This window comes from Schistocerca gregaria, chromosome X (genome assembly GCF_023897955.1).
Source record: "Schistocerca gregaria isolate iqSchGreg1 chromosome X, iqSchGreg1.2, whole genome shotgun sequence".
In the NCBI taxonomy this organism is placed as follows: Eukaryota; Metazoa; Arthropoda; class Insecta; order Orthoptera; family Acrididae; genus Schistocerca; species Schistocerca gregaria.
Genome location: NC_064931.1, coordinates 405,210,721 through 405,231,549, shown reverse-complemented (window position 1 = coordinate 405,231,549; position 20,829 = coordinate 405,210,721). Strand labels below are relative to the sequence as shown.

Below are 20,829 nucleotides of genomic sequence, written 5' to 3'. Positions count from 1 at the left end.
AGCTAGTGTTTACTAAGGAGATATCTACTACCATTTCTGAAAATATATTCAATCGTTGTCAAATGAACCATTCTCGGCCGGGCGAAATTGAAAGAACATTCAAATTATTTGTATTCGTTATGTTTAAAAGCTAATAGTTTCCGAAAAATTTGAAGAATAAGTACTTTCAATCTACTGCATACACAGCAGCCTACTCGACAAGTCATACCATCGTTGATCAGCACAGTGGCAGGTACCCTCCATTCGGGGCCTGGTATTGCGACCCGACATCGCATTATATGTCTGTCTGTATTTCATATTCTCTCTAATTCGGCCATCATCAGTTATGCGTTGCCCTCAGGGGCTCAGCATTTATTTGCTGGGTACACTCTTGGCGACCCCAGGGTTCCTGAGCTGGGGACCGATAAACACCACTAGTCCTCTGTCACTGTAAGCTCTGTGAAGCCCGGTGGTGGGAAGTTGTGTGTCTAAAGGAATGGGGTCTTGGCTTTACTGCCCAGATCGCGAGGACGGAATAAACCTTTGTAATAAAAAAAATAAAAAATAAACCTTCAATCTCAAAGTGTGCTGTGTGCTGATGAGATGCATGGCTGGTGACGTGGAACAGTCGTTGGCGGGCAACCTCTAGAGAACATCCCGCTCCTCAGTTATATAAGGTTTACTCAGGCACACAGGGCTCTTTCTGAGTGGACTCTTATTTCCCTAGCTGCTCGTGGGATCAAAATGGAACACTCTTAGATATATCCTTCTCCTCCCAGTGGAAAGGGTGGGCTGCCGATAGACATTAACACCCCATCAAATAAAAGGGCTCATGCAGTTAGTCCTCCAGACTCGGGGATTGTACAGAATTTGACCATGAATAATAACAGAATGCATGCTGCGGCGAGAATGTGTTTTGGACTGTGAAACGGAAAGAAGGCATTTTAGAAAAACTTTCACCTCTTTATGCTCAAAAAGGTTTGGGGGCATCGCAGGTTCATTGAAATCCCTCAAGCAATGGTGTAACGGCACACTGTTCGTTGACACTGCTAGTTCCCAACAAGCAACAAACCTCTGGACGGCTAAATGCTTTGGAGAATATACCATCGGAATGGAGCTCTACAACAGCTTGAACTACAACAAAGGTGTTGTGTCGTGTTAAAAAAAATGGTTCAAATGGCTCTGAGCACTATGGGACTTAACTGCTGTGGTCATCAGTCCCCTAGAACTTAGAACTACTTAAACATAACTCACCTAAGGACATCACACACATCCATGACCAAGGCAGGATTCGAACCTGCGATCGCAGCGGTCGTGCGGTTTCAGACTGTAGCTCCTAGAACCGCTCGGCCACTCCGGCCGGCTGTCGTGTACAGATATGTTCAACATTTGTAAGGAGGAACTGAAAGACGAGTGGGCTCAAGAAGGGATCGTTGATGTGCAGAATATACCGAAAAGATTGGATGGGGATCTGGTGATATCTGACTCCTTCATACTTACCTTCAATAGCATAAAACTCCCTGAGCATATAAAAGTGGGTTTTTTTCCACCTAAGTGTACAACCATACGTCCCTAACCCAATTCGCTGTTTGAAATACCAGTGCTTTGGGCACACCATCTTATGATGTAAGGGTGAAGGCATTTATGGCAAATGTGGCAAGATCAACAATGGTGGTGTTGGCTGTTCCTCCCCTCCAAAGTGTGTAAACTGCTCTGGAGATCACCCTGTCTGGAGTAGGGACTGCAGTGTCTTCCTTGAAGAGCGAAAGATGCAGGAGCTTAAGACTTCAAATCGCATTCCAAATGGACAGGCGAAGAAAATCTATAATGCCATGCACCTCCCACATTCACTAGTTCTTTTGCTTCAACCCTTAAAAATCCTATTTTGATAGCCAATGCTTCTACACAAATGGAGGTTGCTAGTGTCAGCACTAGTACCTACGCTTGTCAGTGTATTTATTAAGTTGCAATTGTTTCAGAACCAATACCCCCAAGAGGACATCAGAGAAGACCACAGGCACCAACACTGCAGAGCTCATAGTACCTCCAAGGGCAGACTCTTGTAAAAAACCCAGTGCTGCCTCTGCCACTGCTGCAGTAGTTTCTGTAAAGCCTCCCAGGCCAAGAAAGCAAATGGGAAGCTTCCGCCACAGGCAAAAATAAAGTACAGAAAGTAGACTATCAGACCATGTCGATGTCAATCGACTTGATAGCTCTGCTGCTTCTGCTTCATAGCCAATGAACTGCAAACTCTGCCTGTGGCAACCATCTTCTCCCTAAGCTGGAAATCCAATCACTGTGGGCTCCCCACCCTGGCGAAAAGACAGTGTGAAAGTCCAACCATCATGATAAATGGCACTCATACTACAGTGGAACATGAATGGGTTCAGGACTCATGTGGAGCAACTGAAACTCCTGGCACAGGCACAACCGCTGTGCTTGTGTTTACGGAAAACACATTTCAAAGCTACTGATGTCCCTGTGCTATAGGGTTATACCCTTCACCGTAAGGATGACCTGTCTGGGGAAAGAGCTAAGGGAGTTGTTGCTGTGTTTGTCTGTAACACATACCACTCCTCTGCGTTCCCTTTAGTTGCTAACCTGCAAGTAGTAGCTTTTGCAGTTCATGGAAATCCAATGATAACTCTCTGCTCCCTGTTCATACCTCCGCAGGATGCAATAGACTCTGAGGCAGGCCTTATTGAACAACTCTCCAGCCCATTTCTCCTACTGGGTGAGCATTTCTTGGCTGCTACTGGATCATCCTCAGCCATTGATCTCTCATTCTGCTGCCTAGGCCTTGCACACTCAGCACAGTGGGAAGCAACTGATGACCTTAATTCCAGTGACTACTTCCCACTGTTAATCCACCTACTGGATGGAGAATTGCTGAAACAGAAGCCACCAAAATGGATGTTCATCAACGTTAATTGGGCGCTGTTCAGCCAGTATGCTGTGTTTGAACACCGTGATAACCTCTAGGAATGGGTGGACCACATCACATGTGTGATCCATCATGCTGCTGACTTATCCATACCACATTCTTTAGGTCACTTAGGAGACGACCAGTACCTTGGTGGGCAGATGAGTGTTCTTCGGCAATCCAGGAGAGGCGTGCAGCTCTTTGCCTGTTTAAATGCCGCCCGACAGCAGACAACCTCATAGTGCACACTCCGCTGCAGAATGAAAATCTTATTCTAAAGGCATATGACACTACTTGTAGAAACAGTATTCTCCCACAACTGCATCAATGGGGCTTTCGTGGGCACCTACCCATCTTCTTACAGTCTTTCTTGTCTCAGTGTTATTTTTAGGACTCGACTTCGTGACACGCTATCAGATCGATTTGAGCACGAAACTGGTGTCCGTCAGGGCACTGTTTTGAGTGTTACCCTCTTTGCATTGCCATAAACATTGTCACATCTACGGTCGGGGTGTGTGTGTGTGTGTGTGTGTGTGTGTGTGTGTGTGTGTGTGTGTGTGTGTGTGTGTGTGTGTGTGCTCATTTTAATCATTATCGCCGTATTTTTAATTTTATATGCATATGAGGGACACCATCCTAAATTTAAGAGACTCAGTGAGGCTTCTGTGCCTCATTTTTTACTCCAAATTGTTGTGGTTGCCACACCTAAGATACCTGAAAACCAGAACTCTCAAGTCACTGAACATCATGGAGTGCATTAGCCACAGGTCTTCGGGAGCTAACAAGGTGCATCTCCTCCAGTTTTAGAGAGTTTTCATGAGTTCACGGCTGGACTATGGGTGCACGGTATATGGATCGGTGAGGTCTTCTTATTTGAAGATCATTGAGGTGTCGTCCATGAGGGGATTCAGCTGGCCACGAGTGCTTGTAGGACCAGAACCATACCCAGGCTCTTTGCTGAGACTGGGGAACCAGCACTTACTACCCAGTTGATCATGGTGCATCAGGTGTGTACATCCCTAGCAGCTACAACTTCACCTGCAAGCCATACCGTTGCATGCCCGCCTTTGGAACACCTTTTCTCCAACTGTCCATGAGGCACAAAGCCGTTTAGGATCTGTGTGCAGCTTGTGCTAGAGTCACTTGGTGTGGAACAAGTATTACCCCAGATCCACGGTTTTAACCGTCTGCCATCCTTGTTACTGGAAAGACCCAGAGTGATTTTACATTTGGTGCAGTGTGGGAGAGACTGCACTCCTACTTCCATTTTTAATGCGATATTTTCTGACATTTTGTTCGAGCAACACAACCATGTAGCTGTTTTTATGGATGGGTCGCGTTTGTACCCAGCAGATAAAGTAGTCCAGATTATCCAGGATGCCCTCCTCCAACTACAGCAACTGGGGACGGAGGTGTCTTTCTGGTGGGTACCAGGGCAGATGGGAGTTTAAAAATGGTGCATCGTCGACTTACACAACGTTGATAATTTTGGTTCCTATTGGCATCAGCTATCCAGGGTGGGGAATGAAAGGGCAGATCTAGCAGCCAAGAAGGTGTGTTCTGATCCTCAGGAATTTCAGTGTGCCATACCCCTGCATGCTATAACCTCGCTGTTGAGCTCCAGAGTCTTGCGTTGGTGGGAGGATGAATGGCTAGAAGTAACACACAATAAGCTCAATTTTGCAAAGCCCAGAACGTGGCCGTGGTGTACTTCCTTACAGCCATGTAGATGGGACGACATTCTCCTCGCTCATCTTTGTATAGGCCACAGCCCTATGACGCATGGCTTCTTGCTCCGACTAGATGACCCTACAATGTGTGGCGCTTGTGTGTACAGATCACTGTGCGCCACATTTTATTGGACTGCGTATTATTTTCCGACCTGCGGGCTGGGACTGATTTGCCAACGGATCTGAAATCTATTACAGGTGCCAATAAAATGAATGAAGTTAGAGTTTTAAAGTTTTATGAATTGACCAATATTTGCACCAATATTTTAGGGAGATGAATTTAAAATGTTCACAGAGAGACTGGTTCACCCATTTTTTTTTTTTTTTCGCAAGTGGCCAGCCAGTGAGATTTTCCTGTGCTTTCCGTTTAGCTCCTTTGTCATGTTCCTTATGTTTTAGTATCCTGTATAGCATCTTGTATTCTTTCCCGTTGTCTTTGCGTGTATGATCACTTTTTACCAATTTTTCCCACATATGTCTCTTTTAACATGTGTAAGGGCGCTGGTAACCTCACCGTTGAGCACCCGTAAGCACCACACACACACACACACACACACACACACGCACACACACACACACACACACACACAGCGTGGGAAAAAAATAGTGTCACGAAATTTTAACCCTGGATAGCTGATGCCAATAGGAACCAAAATTATCAACGTTGTGTAAGTCGACGATGCACCATTTTTAAACTCCGAAAACTTGGCGCCAGGCGTTCCGATTGGCAGAGGGGTCGCGCTGTTGCCGTTCGTCGGTTGACGGGCAGCGCTATAGTTGTCGGTTCTACATCTACATCTACATGGATACTCTTAAAATCACATTTAAGTGCCTAGCAGAGGGTTCATCGAACCACCTTCACAATTCTCTATTATTCCAATCTCGTATAGCGCGCGGAAAGAACACCTATATCTTTCCACACAAGCTCTGATTTCCCTTATTTTATCGTGGTGATAGTTTCTCCCTATGTAGGTCGGTGTCAACAAAATATGTTCACATCGGAGGGGAAAGTTGGTGATTGAATTTCGTGAGAAGCTTCCATCACAATGAAATACGCTTTTGTTTTAATGATGTCCAGCCCAAATCCTGTATCATTTCAGTGACACTTTCTCCCATATTTCGCGATAATACAAAATGTGCTGCCCTTCTTTGAACTTCTTCGATGAACACCGTCAGTCCTATCTGGTAAGGAGGCCACACCATGCAGCAGTATTCTGAAAGAGGACGGTCAAGCGTAGTTTAGGCAGTCTCCTTAGTAGATCTCTTACATTTTCTAAATGTCCTGCCAAAAAACGCAGTGTTTGGTTAGCATTCCCCATAACATTTTCTATGTTTTCCTTCCAATTTAAGTCGTTCGTAATTGTAATTCCTAGGTATTTAGTTGATAGAGAATAGTGTGACTGCAGTGATTTCTCTCTGGCACACTCCCCGTGAGACTCATATTTGCAACTTACTGTCCACACACTACATTTGTACTGCCCCTGCCCACTACTCTCATTACTTGCAACAGTCAATCTACCAATTCCCGTAACAGTTTGAGCAATGTGAGTGCATCCACAGTGAAGAAGATCACTGGCTGGTAAGCCTTATCTATAAGAAGAGGGTATCTGTTCTTTCACACATGTACGAAAGAACAGGTACGATCTTCATATAGTAAGTTTTTGTTGCTCCCCCCAAATTCAACACACATCTGCCAGCCTCTAAACATGGCATTGTTTCGCCTAATGAAGATAGCTTTGCAAAAAGCTTTGACTGTTTGGAAGAAAGGGGTGTTCTTCCAAAAAGCAACTTCTCTAAGACATTGAAGCCGACATTTCACCACATGGGTGAGAAAATTCAAGACAGTGCTACTGTAGGATTTCGTGCTTCTGGTATCATACCTTTCAATCCAGAAAACGTTTTATCTCTCTTACCTGTTAGTAGTTTAGAAAACGAAACAGGTAAGCCAGTGCAGGTATGTTCTGATGCCTTTGTGGAATATCTGAGAGATGTTTGTTATGGGTCTGTTAATTCCCAACCCAAAAAAGCTCATGGTAGAAAACTGGAAGTTCTCCCTGGAAAAAGTGTCATGTCACAGACAGAAATTTCAGACAATATTGGAGTGGGCATCAAGGAAAAGGAAGCTGATGATCCCAAAGTTTTGGAGCAAGAAACTGTAGTATCTGAGACAACAACGGAAGAGAAATATGGACCTGAACCTTCCGAGGCACCTCCAATGACACTGGCCAAAAAAGATTTTGTTTTGGTTAAGTTTTCTGTTACAGAGACTAACCATTCAAAATTATATAAAGGAAGGATTGAGGCTGTGGATTTGCCTGAAGACATTCAAGGTAATTTCATGAGGAAGAATATTAGTGTGAAACAAGAATACTTCTTTTTTCCTGATGTTGTAGACATGTGCTTGGTGTCAAAAGCACAAGTTTGGATGAAGGTGAAAGGAACTTATTACTGACATGGAAGTCATTGACATCATGTAATATTAAGTGTTGTATTAAGTAATGAAGTTCAGAGATTTAATGGTTAATACAGCTGGTTGGTAATGTAAAAATATTAATTGGCATTATTTAATATAAAGCTGAGGGAGTATAAATGCATTTTCCTTAGTAAAATGCTTGATAGATGTGTTTCACATGTTCCAGTTCACCTCAACACATGTTTCAAATGCAAGTACTGTTCAAAATATGCAGTTTTCCAAATCACCTCAAGTCCTGGGGTGAAGAACGGGTATGGCAGAGCATTTTCATTCTTGTAACACATTGCTGTAGGAAGGACTAGAGATGCTGTATTTAAAATTTCAAAATTATAGTACAATATTTAGATGTTAATTTTCAGTACAAACTTCATTTTCTGTACCAATTCACCCCAAGTTATGGTGCTCACATTCACAATGACTACTAGAACAACAACTACTACTACTACTATTTCGAGCATTATATTGTAGTGCCCATGTAGAATATGTTAGATGCAAGAAAAGGCCCTAACTTTCACAGGTGAAATAAATGCATAAATAAATATTTCAATTGCCTATAGTGCAAGGCATCTAACTTTTAATACCCCTACTTGGCAAAGCACTGTTTACAGACAGATATGAATTTTGCTGTAGGTTACTACTTGAAACTTTCTTTTACCTAACAAAATGGAATAGTGTACATTTTATGACAGCATTCAGTATCTCATAAACAGAAGACAGGAATCACATAACAGGTGTCAGTACCTGGATTAAAGCTTTTCACTATAAAATGGAGTACTGGTATGCATACACTGATTCTTCTTCACTTAGGTGTGTCACAGAGTTTTGCACAAAATTGAATATAGTTCATATCAATGGAAATAACGTACTAACAAGAAGGGATTACCAGTACTGGAAAACTGTAAAAGTAGGTAAGGGTTTAAGTGCTCCCTGTTGGAAACCTTAACTCAGCTTTTGTAACTGTACCCTAAAATGCCTTGTATTATTTGATAATCCTTGATAATTTGCTTACAGTTGCCTCCAGGACACAGGACTTTATCGCTTGGCTAAAATGAAAGTAAAAAATAACATTCCCTTATCAGAATTCTGAAAAAGCCTGAAAGACTGGATTCTGTGGCTTTGAATAAACAGCAGTTGAAACAGCAGTTGCCTTTATGTATTGTATCTGAACTGGCTAAAAATATTGTTAAAGAATTTTGAGGAGTAGGAGCAGATAAGTGTTTAATGTCCCTTCGACAGTGAGATCATTAGAGTCAGAGCACAAGCTCGGATTAGGGAAGGAAGGGGAAGGAAATCAGCTATGCCCTTTCACAGAAACCATCCTGGCATTTGCCTGAAGTGATTTAGGAAAATCACAGAAAACCTAAATGAGGATGGCTGGATGCTGGTTTGAACTGTTGTCCTTCTGAATGCGAGTCCAGTGTGCTAACCACTGCACAACCTTGTTTGGTCAAAGAATTCTGGTAATGGCATCATATGACTGCAATTTTAATTGCAGAGAACAAACATGGATTCAAATTAAGAAAGAAGTAATCTTAGGCATTAATGTACCATTGATGTTAAAGTCATAGAGATGGAGTAAAAGCTCCAATTGGTTAAAAATAAATAAACTGTATCCATTTCAAAGGACCCATCCCAGAATTGGCATTAAGTGATTCAGGAAACCCAGGGGAAAGTAAAATGTGAATGGCTGGACCGAGATTTTAAGTGCCATCCTGCTAAATGCGAGTCCAGTGACTTACCATTGTGGCCACTTGCTCGCTGACTCTTAAGGAATATCAGACACAGAACAATACAACACTTACTCACCAGACTGACATAACATCATAAAACACTCAAAATATGTAATAATGAAATTGTGTGAGAATGAATGTGCAGTGGAATATACACTCAGCACCATCAATTCATTATTTCTTTAAAATCTGACAGCTACTTAGTTGACACACAAATGACAACAAAAATTATAAATCATTTAAGTACATTGCAGTCATTGCTGATAAAGCCAATTATGCATAAAATTCATCTGTGTTATCAGCTTGCAACTATTTGTGATTATTAGCAAATTTGTTATTATTTGTTGTTCGTTGTTCATCCTATGGGTTGTCTTCCTTTTCAATGAGTACTTGAGATATCACTATCCATGGAACAATGATTACACCTGCTACCCCAACTGCCATCACCACTATGATACCTTCCCGACTACTGACAAAGACCCTGAAAGTTTGTTTACTTTCAATATGCTGCACACATGCAACTATAGATTGCATGGGCAAGTGGCATGCTATGTACTAGCTGCCAACACTACCTGCTGCCAAGCTCATCTGTCAACCACAGAGTTATTTTAATCAAGCTATATAATAGTTTTTCATTGTAAACTATTAATTTTGCTTAACCACACAGATCGAACATGAACTTTCAATGGCTTGTTACAGAGTAGTGATGTAATTATGATTTATTCCATTTGCTAAACAAATTACCTTTGTATCCATGAAAATATCCTCACAACCGCAAAAAACTGCATAATATGCAATAATCAAAACAAAAAACATGAAACACACAGTACTGCAACAACCCTCAGATTTTACAAGAGTACTGTGACGTGGTTACCTTTACCGAAGGAACAGCCCACAGCATAACATCTATTTCATACTGTCAACATGTACATAAGGTGTGTATCAGCCAAGTCTTCATCAGTAAACCCATCCATGCTGCTATGTATCCACGTTAACATACAACTAACCCTGCCATACCACAAACCTAAAAAAGAACCAAGCAGTACTGACAGCAAGCTTGAGGGCAAAGAGTAAAGTGTGCATTACTCCCGTCAGTATCAAATACTGTGAGTTGCTTGGACAAGATTGTTTCCAAACAAGATACACCTCAATCACGGCGAACATAAATCAAAAATAGATAATTTTAAACTCATCATGGTTCGTGCAACTCCCCTCGTCGGAGGTTCGAGTCCTCCCTCGGGCATGGGTGTTAGTGTTGTCCTCAGTGTGAGGTAGTTTAGGCTGGATTACGTAGTATGTAAGCCTTGGGACCAATGACCTCAGCAGTTTGGTCCCTTAGGAACTTACCACAAATTTCCAAATTTAAACTCATCCATGAAAGCAAACACATCCTAATTCTTGCTTTTGTTTTTGCAGGTCCTAAAACTATATTTTTCTGGTCGCCATTCTTTAAGTGGGTAAGTATGAAATTGTAATTTTGACAGTTTTCACTTTTCTTGTTTGTTGTTAAATTAAACTTTGAATGACAGTTTCTTCCACGTCAGAAACCTACTTCACTCTTTCTTTCAATAATGTGTTCTTGGAATTAAGAGCAGATCATTTTGGTATGTACCTTGTGTCTACGGACTTTAATTTTCTTTTATTTCTTATACTCCCAAGGAGAACATGACAAGTGCCATAATCCAATTTCCCAGAAAATTCACTCAGTGGATGAGAAGTCAGAGTAAGTGAACACATTTTAGAGTAAGTGAACACATTTTGGCTTATCTGTAGACACTCAACCATTTCTGAAAAAATTACAGTCAAAGTTTTGGAGATACTTTATAGGACTTTTACAACACAATATCCTCAGACAAAATGGTGGCACAACGGTTAGTGTTGTGGCTTCTTAATTTTGCACCTCATGTTCGAAATAGAATTATTACCCTTTTTTCTCATTTATATATCCATGTCTATAGAAGATTACTACAGTTTATATTGATATAACATTATTCGTCTATCAATTGTTTGTCAGATGACTGAGTTAGAAAAAGAATGAGAATATTATTTGAAATTGTTTTCGGTGAAATTCCTGCAGTGTAACATAGTTCATAATCAACTGCAAGTGCCAGTTTTTCAAAAGTGATCCATTATGCATGGTTTGCTGCAAAATTATTGCCAATGCATGACATCTTCACAAATGGTAGCTACGTTTCTTTCCTGGGGGAGATTCCTATGAAGAAATGTCACTGTGGCAAACCTGTGTTTGCGCGATACTAGTGGAGTTTGGAATATATGTGTTCTGAATGTTTCTATTATTGGTACTATCCAAGGAAATGCATCAAATCTTCCTGAAGAATAAAGATCATTGTAAAACGTAATAATGTGAGAGTGGAACATGAGAATTTAAAAATACTGCAACCCGTCAACATACCACACACGCATATGCAATTACTGTGAGACACTTATTGTGAAATCCAATTGTAATTTTCCAATTAATATAATGAATGCCCTTAGATCCCCTAATTTGATAAGAGACATTCGTGTAACAACCATCTAAGGGCATGTGTAGATAAATGAAAACAATAAAAATAAAATAAATAAAAAACAAAAATTAGTTTTTGAACATGGGGTGCAAAATTAACAAGCTGCAACCCGAACCACTGAACCATCACTTTCTCTGTGGATGTCTTGTGATAGAAGGCCTATACCTTGAAAGCTTTGATAGTTGTTTATTGAGAAATGGTCATGTATCTACAGATAAGACGAGGCATGTGTTTGCATACTTTGACTCCTCTTCCACTGATCGGTGTTCCTGGGAAATTGGGTGATGACACTTGCCATGTTCTCCTCGTCAGTAAACAAACTTAGAGCAACTGTAAAACTACAGATACATCATTTCTATATAGAAAATGAAAACTTTAAATTGCTTACATACAGACTCCTGCAAAATAGAAATGAAAGTAGAGTAAAATACTAAATATAAGTTATGTTGTCATGTTTTGCAGGGGCTTGTAATTGCAGGCTTGAGTGACCTCCAGCGACCAGTAGAAACAATCAGTATATCACAGTCTTCTGCTTTGGCAGTCACAGGCATGATCTGGTCTCGATACTGCTTAGTTATTATCCCCAAGAACTATAGTCTGTGCAGTGTAAATGTCTTTGTCGCCCTGACAGGACTTTATTCTCTCTCAAGAGCTATAAGGTATGGTGATCCACTTTTTTTTAATTACTGATACTTATAAAAACCTTGTAATAAATTAACACAGGCAAGATTACTATATTAAAACCGAATGGACTCTCATGAAATGTATTTGAACAAGTACTAAATAAATGTTTAAATAACCATTACATCAGAATTAAATTTTACTATAAAAGCTTTTAAAAACGGCCAATTACTTAGACATCAGTATCTATAATAGTCTTCTATTTAGATTTAGTTTATTTTTCATCACACTATGTACATATTAAAACTGTGACATAAATATGTAAACAAGCAATATCAGAATAAATGAATGTGTCAGGTCAGGCAGAGTAATAGAAACACATGTATTTGTACTATGGAAGGTGTGACATATTGACAAAAGCACATTTTTCGATGAGAAGGGAAGGGAATACTCTCTTCACAAGAAAGAGAGGTTGTAGGAGACTGAATAAGAAACATTAGAGATGGCATAAAAAGTTGGGTAAGAGCTAGGATGAAGGAATAAATCAGCTACCAGTATGTTCTTTTCAAAGGAACCATCTCAGAAACTGGTTACATCAGTTTAGAAAAATGTATTTCTTGACTAGTTTTGGAAAATTGTGTCCCAGAACTCCATGTATACAGCTCTCTGCAAGCCCGTCCTCCCTGTAAATGCATCACTACATCTGTTACACACTTGTGCAACACACTCATATTGAATAAATGAGGGTATAATGAAGAGTACAACTCTTCTCTGCACACCTGTTGATCTCTTCTGCTAGTCAACCTGAAAGAGGGTCCCAGTCTGATGAACAATAGCCAGGAATTGGTATAAAATGATTTTGTTAATGACTTCCTTCATTGCTGACAGCAGACATGAGTCTGGTAAATACTTTCCTCGTGGAGATATTTTTTGTGCCCATTCCACTTTAAAACACTCAACAGTTTTACTCCTAGATGTTTCACAGCTTTGTCTTATTTCGGTACATGAAGATCAATCACTAATTCAAATGTTACTTGATGCTTTGTTTATTGATGCACATTATATTGCATTTACTTATGTTGAAGGTCGGACACAAATCTTTACACCAGGTGGTAATCACTTTGTCTTTCTATATTCATTTCAAATTTATAATGATGTCAACTTCTTGTACACAACTGTGATATACCTGAACTGCTTCACAGGGCTACAAGTGATTTCTGTGTTATCATTAACAATGGTAGCACTATCAAACTACCTTGAAGTAGTCCACATGTTACTTTAGTTTCTGATGGCACCTCCCCATTACAAATGTTGTTACGGGTTCTGTTTTCTAGGAAGTCCAGTCAAACTTCTATTCAGATATTTTATTTGCATGTATTTTGTTTGCTCAGTGATGGTATGGAACTGTATTTCAGGCGTTTTGGAAGCCAACAAACGTGATGTCAACCCCAGCTGCTGTACCTACTGCTCTGTTCATCTCATTAATGATAAGAGCAAGCTGAGTTTCATATAGTCAATGATTACATAATCATTGTTGGTTTTTTAGTAGTAGTAGTAGTAGTAGTAGTAGTAGTAGTGTGGTGGTAGCACAGTCTACAGAAAAGCCATCACATGATAACAGAAATTCTGCAACATTTTGACTTCAATGAGATAGGTCTAATGTTAAAACTTGTTACAGGTTATAACTGCATTCAGGATTGGGACTTAAACCTAAGACTTTGTTATTTGCAGGCAAGTGCTCTGCCAACTGAGCAATCCAGGCAGAACTAATGATATGCTCCCATCTTTATTTCTGCCAGTACCTCTCTCTCATTCTGATGGATTAATAATTCTCCACATCTGTCCTGTGCCCCTTCCTTTGTATTGTAATTACCTGCACCTTTTTAAGTAGTTCAGGATAGCCAGCACACCCTCCTCTCGCTAAACAGCTGGGGCAGATTCTGTCCTTTTGCTGGGTGCCAGGGTACAGAGGTATCACAGCGAACAAAACGGCAGATGAAGTGGCCGAGGAGGCAAGTTTTGACCCTTAGTTACTTCAGTGCCCCAACCCCCTGCATGTTTTTGTTTCACTGATGAGGAACAATGTCATGTGTCAATGAATGGCTGAAAGTAACAGGTAATAAGCTCCATCTAGTAAAGCCTACAATGCAGCAGTGGTGTATCTCCTCCCAGACTCTCAACAGGATGAGGTTCTCCTTACATGTCATCGCATATGCCACAACCCTGTAATGCATGTCTTCTTGCTCTGGCGAGAGGGCCCTCCAACGTGCAGTGTTTGTGGCGTACAGATACTGGTGCTCCACGTTTTTAAACTGTGTTTCATTTTCTAACAAGTGTGTGGATTTGCTGACAGGTTTGCCCTCTATTTTAGGTAGTGTTCATGTGAATGTGATTTAAGATTTTGTGATCTGTCCAACTTGTTTCCTAAGATTATTGGTAGATATTCTTAACGTGTCAATAGGGTGACTGGCTTACCCATGTTTTTTTTGTAAGTGGTCAGCCAGTTACATTCCTCTGTGCCTTTCTTTTAGGTCTTTTATGATTTTACTTCTGTTTTGATTATAGGTGTAGCACCTTTCACCATTTATCAGTTGTCTTCAGGCACGTTAGATACAATGAATGTGTGGCTCAACACAAGTGAGATGGGTTTGAGTGAATGAGTGTCATTTAATGGATTTACTCCTCATTGTGTGCAACGATTTTAGAGACTTAAACCACAATTGTTTGTTTGCATGAGGGTAAGGGTGCTGATAACCTTGCTGTTGAGTGCCCATGGGCTCCAAACCACACACCTGCACCTTTTTCCCAGTCATGTTCCACTTCCAGCAATATACACCACATGTTAAAAAAAGCTCCGAGACTTATTTTATTACTGGTGTATAAGCAACATCAGCACAGTAACTATGGTAGTTGCTTGAGTTAACAACTGTAAACAGCAGATGTGGATTTGAGCAGTTAGTTGTGAGGTTGTGGAAGTGTGCATGAGACCATAGAGTGTCAATGTCATGTCAAATTGCAATGACACAACAGACTGAACATCTAGAAATCAGGTGTTCAATGCCTACTACAACTTGACTGAAATGAACAATGTGAACTGTTCTTTTTTAGAAAATATCATCACAGGTATGGAGACTTGGAGATATCAAAGCAAACCTATTACAAAATGACTAAATGCAGACTGGGTCTCTAACAGTTTCTTAAGACCGAAGTAAACGCAAATGTGATGTGTGAGTTGAACACCACCTCAAAGGAGGACTTTTCTGACAGTTTCACAAGGTTGTATGAACATTCTGTGTGCTGTACTTAAGTATGGGAAGCCTGTGTGCACCTGAAGCATTAAAACCACCATATTAACTGTTCTCTACTTTTTATCAATCCAGTCTCAAAACATTTTGGACTGATGGAGCAAGATAAACTGTTGCAGATGAGGGGGTCAAGTTCTACCACATATTTGATAAAGAATTCAATGGACAGCCCATCAGGTCTAGTCATATTTCCTTTATCAAGACACACGAGCCAATTTTCAATTACATTCTCATTTATTTCTCTATCTGTTATTTTCACATCTGTACAGCTGCTGAAAGTAGGAACTATATTGTTTTCTTTCATCTGTCACACATGTTAGTATCACTAAAGGTGTCACAAATGGATCTTCTTGAACTGTATGCCTGTAAACTGCTGTAGGGAAAGCTAAATTTGGTACATCTGTATGGTCCTGGGTACAGCTGTATGGTCATGGGTACAGACACGGGTGGGGGTTAATCTCCATGTGCACCTCACATATTGCCTCTTAAAGATCAACAGATCAGAGTCCAATGGACTGACAAAAAAGGTTCATGTCAATTATGTTTTACAGCAACAATAGCAACAAAATCTGAGACTATTTTCAATTTCTTTACACAGTCTGTATAAGGAAGTTTTACACCAGGATAATAATTATTATATGGATCATCAGAAATGGGGTACAGTAGAGAGAGTTGCAGCTCCAGTAATTAAACACAAATTAATAATAATTGTAGTAATGGAGAAACTCTCTGGATTGAGGGAAGTGAACTATTAATCTAGAATTAAGATTCATGTGGGAATAAGTCTTGAAGGTATGACTGTTTTGTGTTTCGTTACAACAGTGTTTTGTAATCTGTGTTATTAATCAAAAATATGACTCAGTAACTCATTTGTACTTGGGCCAAATTTGATGTGCATTTCCTTTCACATTTGAGTTTTTCATGTGACAGCTCTTACAGCTTTTTAAATAAAAACAAACAATATTAACATTCTACATCTTTATCCTTCATGTCTACATATTCATTTCTCAACAGTCACCTGGACGATGAACATATTTCTCCCAATGAGAGACCAGTTTAACAATACCATCACTATAGATGTTTGACTTTGTAGCTGGAGCCACAACCTCACTTCTGTTTACCTTGAAGGTGTTTTTCATGTTTTGGAAACTGGATGGGGCTAAGTTGGGACTGGATGAGAGATGATCAATCACAGCGAACCCATGGCATTGGATTGATTCAAATGTCGCCATGCTTTTGTGTAGTCTGGCATCGTCACAGCAAAGGAAGGGGTGCTCTGTGGGTAGCCACATCTTCAAAGTAGGAACTAAATTACAGCACGCTATTTCTCAGATACTGACATAGTTACATTACGCACCACCTTATTACATGCTATGATTTGGAGTTATCAAGTAGTAGAGGGCTGCAAATATCTAGACGTGAAGAATGAAGATGTAGGATGTTGGTAATTTAAAAGTTTTAAGAGTTTTGACATAAGAAAACTCAGAATGAAGCAATACTTTTCAGCACACCCTCATATCTGTCTGGATTCCCTAAGAGTTTCATAATTCGTTTTCACTTACTTTACATTGTTCCCTGTCAAAGACAGATATTGTCACAAGGAAGGTAAGTTCATCTAACATGTTATCAACCTATACATGAAAGGTAATAAAAGTGTCAGGTAAACCGGATGCAGATTCAGGAGGGTATCAGCTTTATCTTAGCCATATGAACCATCCTGATATTCACCTCAAGTCAATTAATAAAACTATATCTGGATATCAGGCATAAGAATGCAATGTCTTAACCACTGGTTAGTTCTTCAATAATTGCAGAAACACAAAGCACAAGAGCTGAAAACAGTCACATGTAGGAGAAACATCTTAACATAGTACTGTTAAAGTGGATGATTCTTTCAGCTGACATTATGCTATGAGATGCACTAGTTGTAGCATAGTTGTTGGTAGCCCTACCAACTTGAACAGGTATTAGCTGATGTACTGCATATTCGGGTGTGGAACTTTACACATTAAAATATTGTATGGAATTCGGAGGAACCAATGGTATTGTTACAAGCAAGAAGGTGAGTTACAGAATGGGTTATTAGACATACTGCAATTGTGGAAATATTCTTCCAAGAATTAAAATGAAGCTATTGATGCCCATCAGCGTACATGTTTAGATGTCCGTATTACAAGCTGATGATTAATAGTATGTAGGGATTATGTGAGGAAATGACAAATCATTAAAAGTAACTGGAAAGGGGATTAAAATCTGACAGTCAAGGATGATCGGATTGCTACAGTTGGGGAATGAAAGGACACCACAACTGCTGCACAATGTGGACTACCAAAAAAGGAACCTGAGAAAATAGAGAATGCTGGAGTTCTGAATTATGTTTCTACTGCTTTTAGCAAAGATCCACTTCAGGAACCATAGGGGGAGGTGACACATATGTGGAGTAAGTGTAAACAAACAAAGAAAAAGGTAAAGAAAACAGTCTAAAGGATAACAGAAACTTCCTACAAGCTGGAATAGGATAAAAACCTTGGAGAAAGTTAAACAACTGCTGTATTAAGTGAGTAAAAGTAGGATGATCAAGGGAGATTTCAGAAGCTTGACACAGATGAAGACAATTGAGATGCGGGATTGAAGTTCCTTACAAGATCATCCTTATACACTGATCAGCCAGAACATTATGACCATCTACCAAATAGCCGATATTTCTACCCTTGGCAGGAATAGTAGAGGCAATGCATCATGGCATGGACGCAATGAGGCCTTGGCAGGTCGCTGGCAACACATCTGCACACACAAGTCACCTGATTCCTGTAAAATCTCCAGGGAGAGAGCAAACAGCTCTGACACCACATTCAACCACATCTCAGATGCCTTTAATAGGGTTCAGATCTGCCAAATTGGGGGCCAGCACATCAACTGGAACTCACCACTGTGGTCCTGAAACCAGTCCACCACACTCCTGGTCTTATGACATGGCACATTATCCTGATGAAAAATGCCACTGCCATTGGGAAACATGATCGTCATGGGTGGTTGTACATGGTCTGCAAACCAGTGTACAGTACTCCTTTGCCATCATGGTGCTTTGCAAGAGCTCCAATGGACTCATCGGCATGGAAATGTTGTCCAGGTCATAATGAAGCCACCATCAGCTTGTCTCTGTCCCACAGTACAGGCGTCAAGGAGCTCCTCCCGATTCACACTATCCCATCAGCATAATGAAGAAGGTATTGGGATTCAGTACTACTTGCCGATGTTGTGGAATTAATATTGGCACATGTATGGGTTGTCTGCTGCAGAGGCCCATCAGCGGGAGTCTTCAGCGCACTGTGTGTTCAGACTCACTTGTACTCTGTTCTGCATTAAATTCTAATGTTAGTTCCACCACAGTTCACCACCTGTCCTGTTTTACCAGTCTGCCTGGCCTACGACATCCGACATATGTGATGAGGGGTGGCCGCCCAACTCCACAATGTCTGGACGTGATTTCACCTTGGTTTCGCCACATGTTGAAGACACGCACCACAGCCTTCTCAAATACCCAACAAGTCATGCAGCTTGTGAAATGCTCATGCCAAGCCTCTGGGCCATCACAATCTGCCCTCGGTCAAACTCTGATAGATTTCCCGCCTTCCCCCTTCTACACATGGACAGCAAGCTCACTGACGCTACATGCATTGTTGCATGTCTGACTAGCAGTCATTCTTCACCATGTGACACTGCTATCACCTGGATGGGTTTATACTGATAGGTCAGTGGTTGTATTGTTATGGCTGATCCGTGTACAAAAAACATTCTCAAGTTTACTTAATGTGACCGATCTGTTTACAATTTCGAACTTTTAAAGAAAAATCCTTCATCATTTCTGTCTCGAACAACTGACTGTTATGGCTTGTGTTGTGCTAACCATTAAAAGCCCATACAACATGAATGTACAGAAGTGAACAGACCATTGGGCAAAATCCAGAGATGAAGGGAATTATAAGTAATCTAAGTGTGGTGCTACAGAAACTCTTTGAAAAATTAAGTGGAAAGATATAGTGCATAATATCAGAACAGATATGCAAAAAGTTAAGTTTGTGGAGAATGGACAAGTTCAAGGAATAACAACAGTTAATTTGGCCCTGTATAGACCAAGGAGACAATCAAAAGATTAGGATATGCCAACCAAATTCTTCAGGATGTTAATTTAGCAGACATAAAAACATGGAATTCCATGTAACTCTGTGTGCAGTATGACAAGAGTGTAGAAACTTATTTTTCCTTTTCCAGGTACCAGCTCCAACTAAAGGAAAAGGAAAACAATGGAAGGACACAAGAACAAAAAATGCTTTTATGAAAGAAGTTTTTGTGTGTGTACATATGGAAGGAGTGGACTACTAATTTATTTGGCTACGTATGTAGCAGAGGCATCGGCAAAATAAAAGATTAATGATACTGTATAGTAATCCTTTTACTTGGTTTAGGGTACATTCCATAGTAACCACGCATATGTCACCTCAGCAAGCCACTTCCCAGCCTTAAAAAATAATAGCAACTGCTGCATGATGAAACTGTTTGTAATTTAAAGAGTTGGCTTCTTGTAGATAAAGCTATTACTTTTACTACAGCTATTACCAATGTTAATTTACATTATTTAAATGCAGAATTTGCTCAAATTAGAAAAGAAGACTGACATTAATTTAGTATATATATAAATATTTATATGTTATATGTTGTATTGAAATGTAAAAAATATGGAAGTAACATCTCTAAAAGGTTCATGAAATTGAAAATGAAGTATGATTGTATATTTTGTGAGTACAAATCTTAACTTTACCTCATTTACTTTAAGAGAATTACTGTATGTTAAACTTCTGTACCACAGAATTACATAACAGACAAACCGCAGTCCATATGGACAGTAAAAAATGTTTATATTTGTATGCACCTATTAGTAGAGAGATATGTCTTAATAAATATGTATATGCCTTAATAAATCAAAATTTGCAACCATGTAGGATACAATTACATTTCTGAAATGTTACTGGATATGTCAATTTAGTTTGAACTGTATAGTACACACACTGGTTGACAAAATAAAGTGAAGCATGCAGAAGAAGAAGAAGAAGAAGAAGAAGAAGAAGAAGAGGAGGAGGAGGAGGAGGAGGAAGAAGAAGAAATTAAATGAAGCTTCAGGGTTCATACGGTATTTTATGTTATTTCAGGGATTACAAAATCATGTCAAATTTACAAAGAAATTCACGGTTATATTTGTACCATCAGAGTTCCCTCAATCAGTACCAGCTGTGACCTAAAGTCATACCAAAATGCTTCCCACACCTTGATGTCAGGAGGAACACCACTGTCCCTCTCCAAAATATTGGAAAAATGTGACCTCTCCCCAGGAAGCCACCATACTTGTTGACAATGGTCATCTGGGGCACTGAAGAACGGTAATCATTGTGGAACACATTGAGACACCATTCATCAGCAGTCCATGCTTCCCGGTCATGGCACCACTCGAAACAGAGCCGTTTGTGTTGTGGTACCAACAGCATCAT

General features: G+C 40.0%; 1 protein-coding gene across 1 annotated transcript in view; it reads left to right on the top strand.

Annotated features, from left to right (window-relative positions):
* LOC126297642 (mitochondrial pyruvate carrier 2-like) overlaps positions 1–20,281 on the top strand; it is a 66,199-nt gene extending 45,918 nt beyond the window's left edge. The window contains exons 2-4 of the mRNA XM_049988675.1: positions 10,252–10,292; positions 11,823–12,019; positions 19,559–20,281. Of these exons, the coding sequence (XP_049844632.1) occupies positions 10,252–10,292; positions 11,823–12,019; positions 19,559–19,625 (305 nt within the window). The 3' untranslated portion in view covers positions 19,626–20,281. The remainder of the gene's footprint in view (positions 1–10,251; positions 10,293–11,822; positions 12,020–19,558) is intronic.
* The last annotated feature ends 548 nt before the right edge of the window (positions 20,282–20,829 follow it).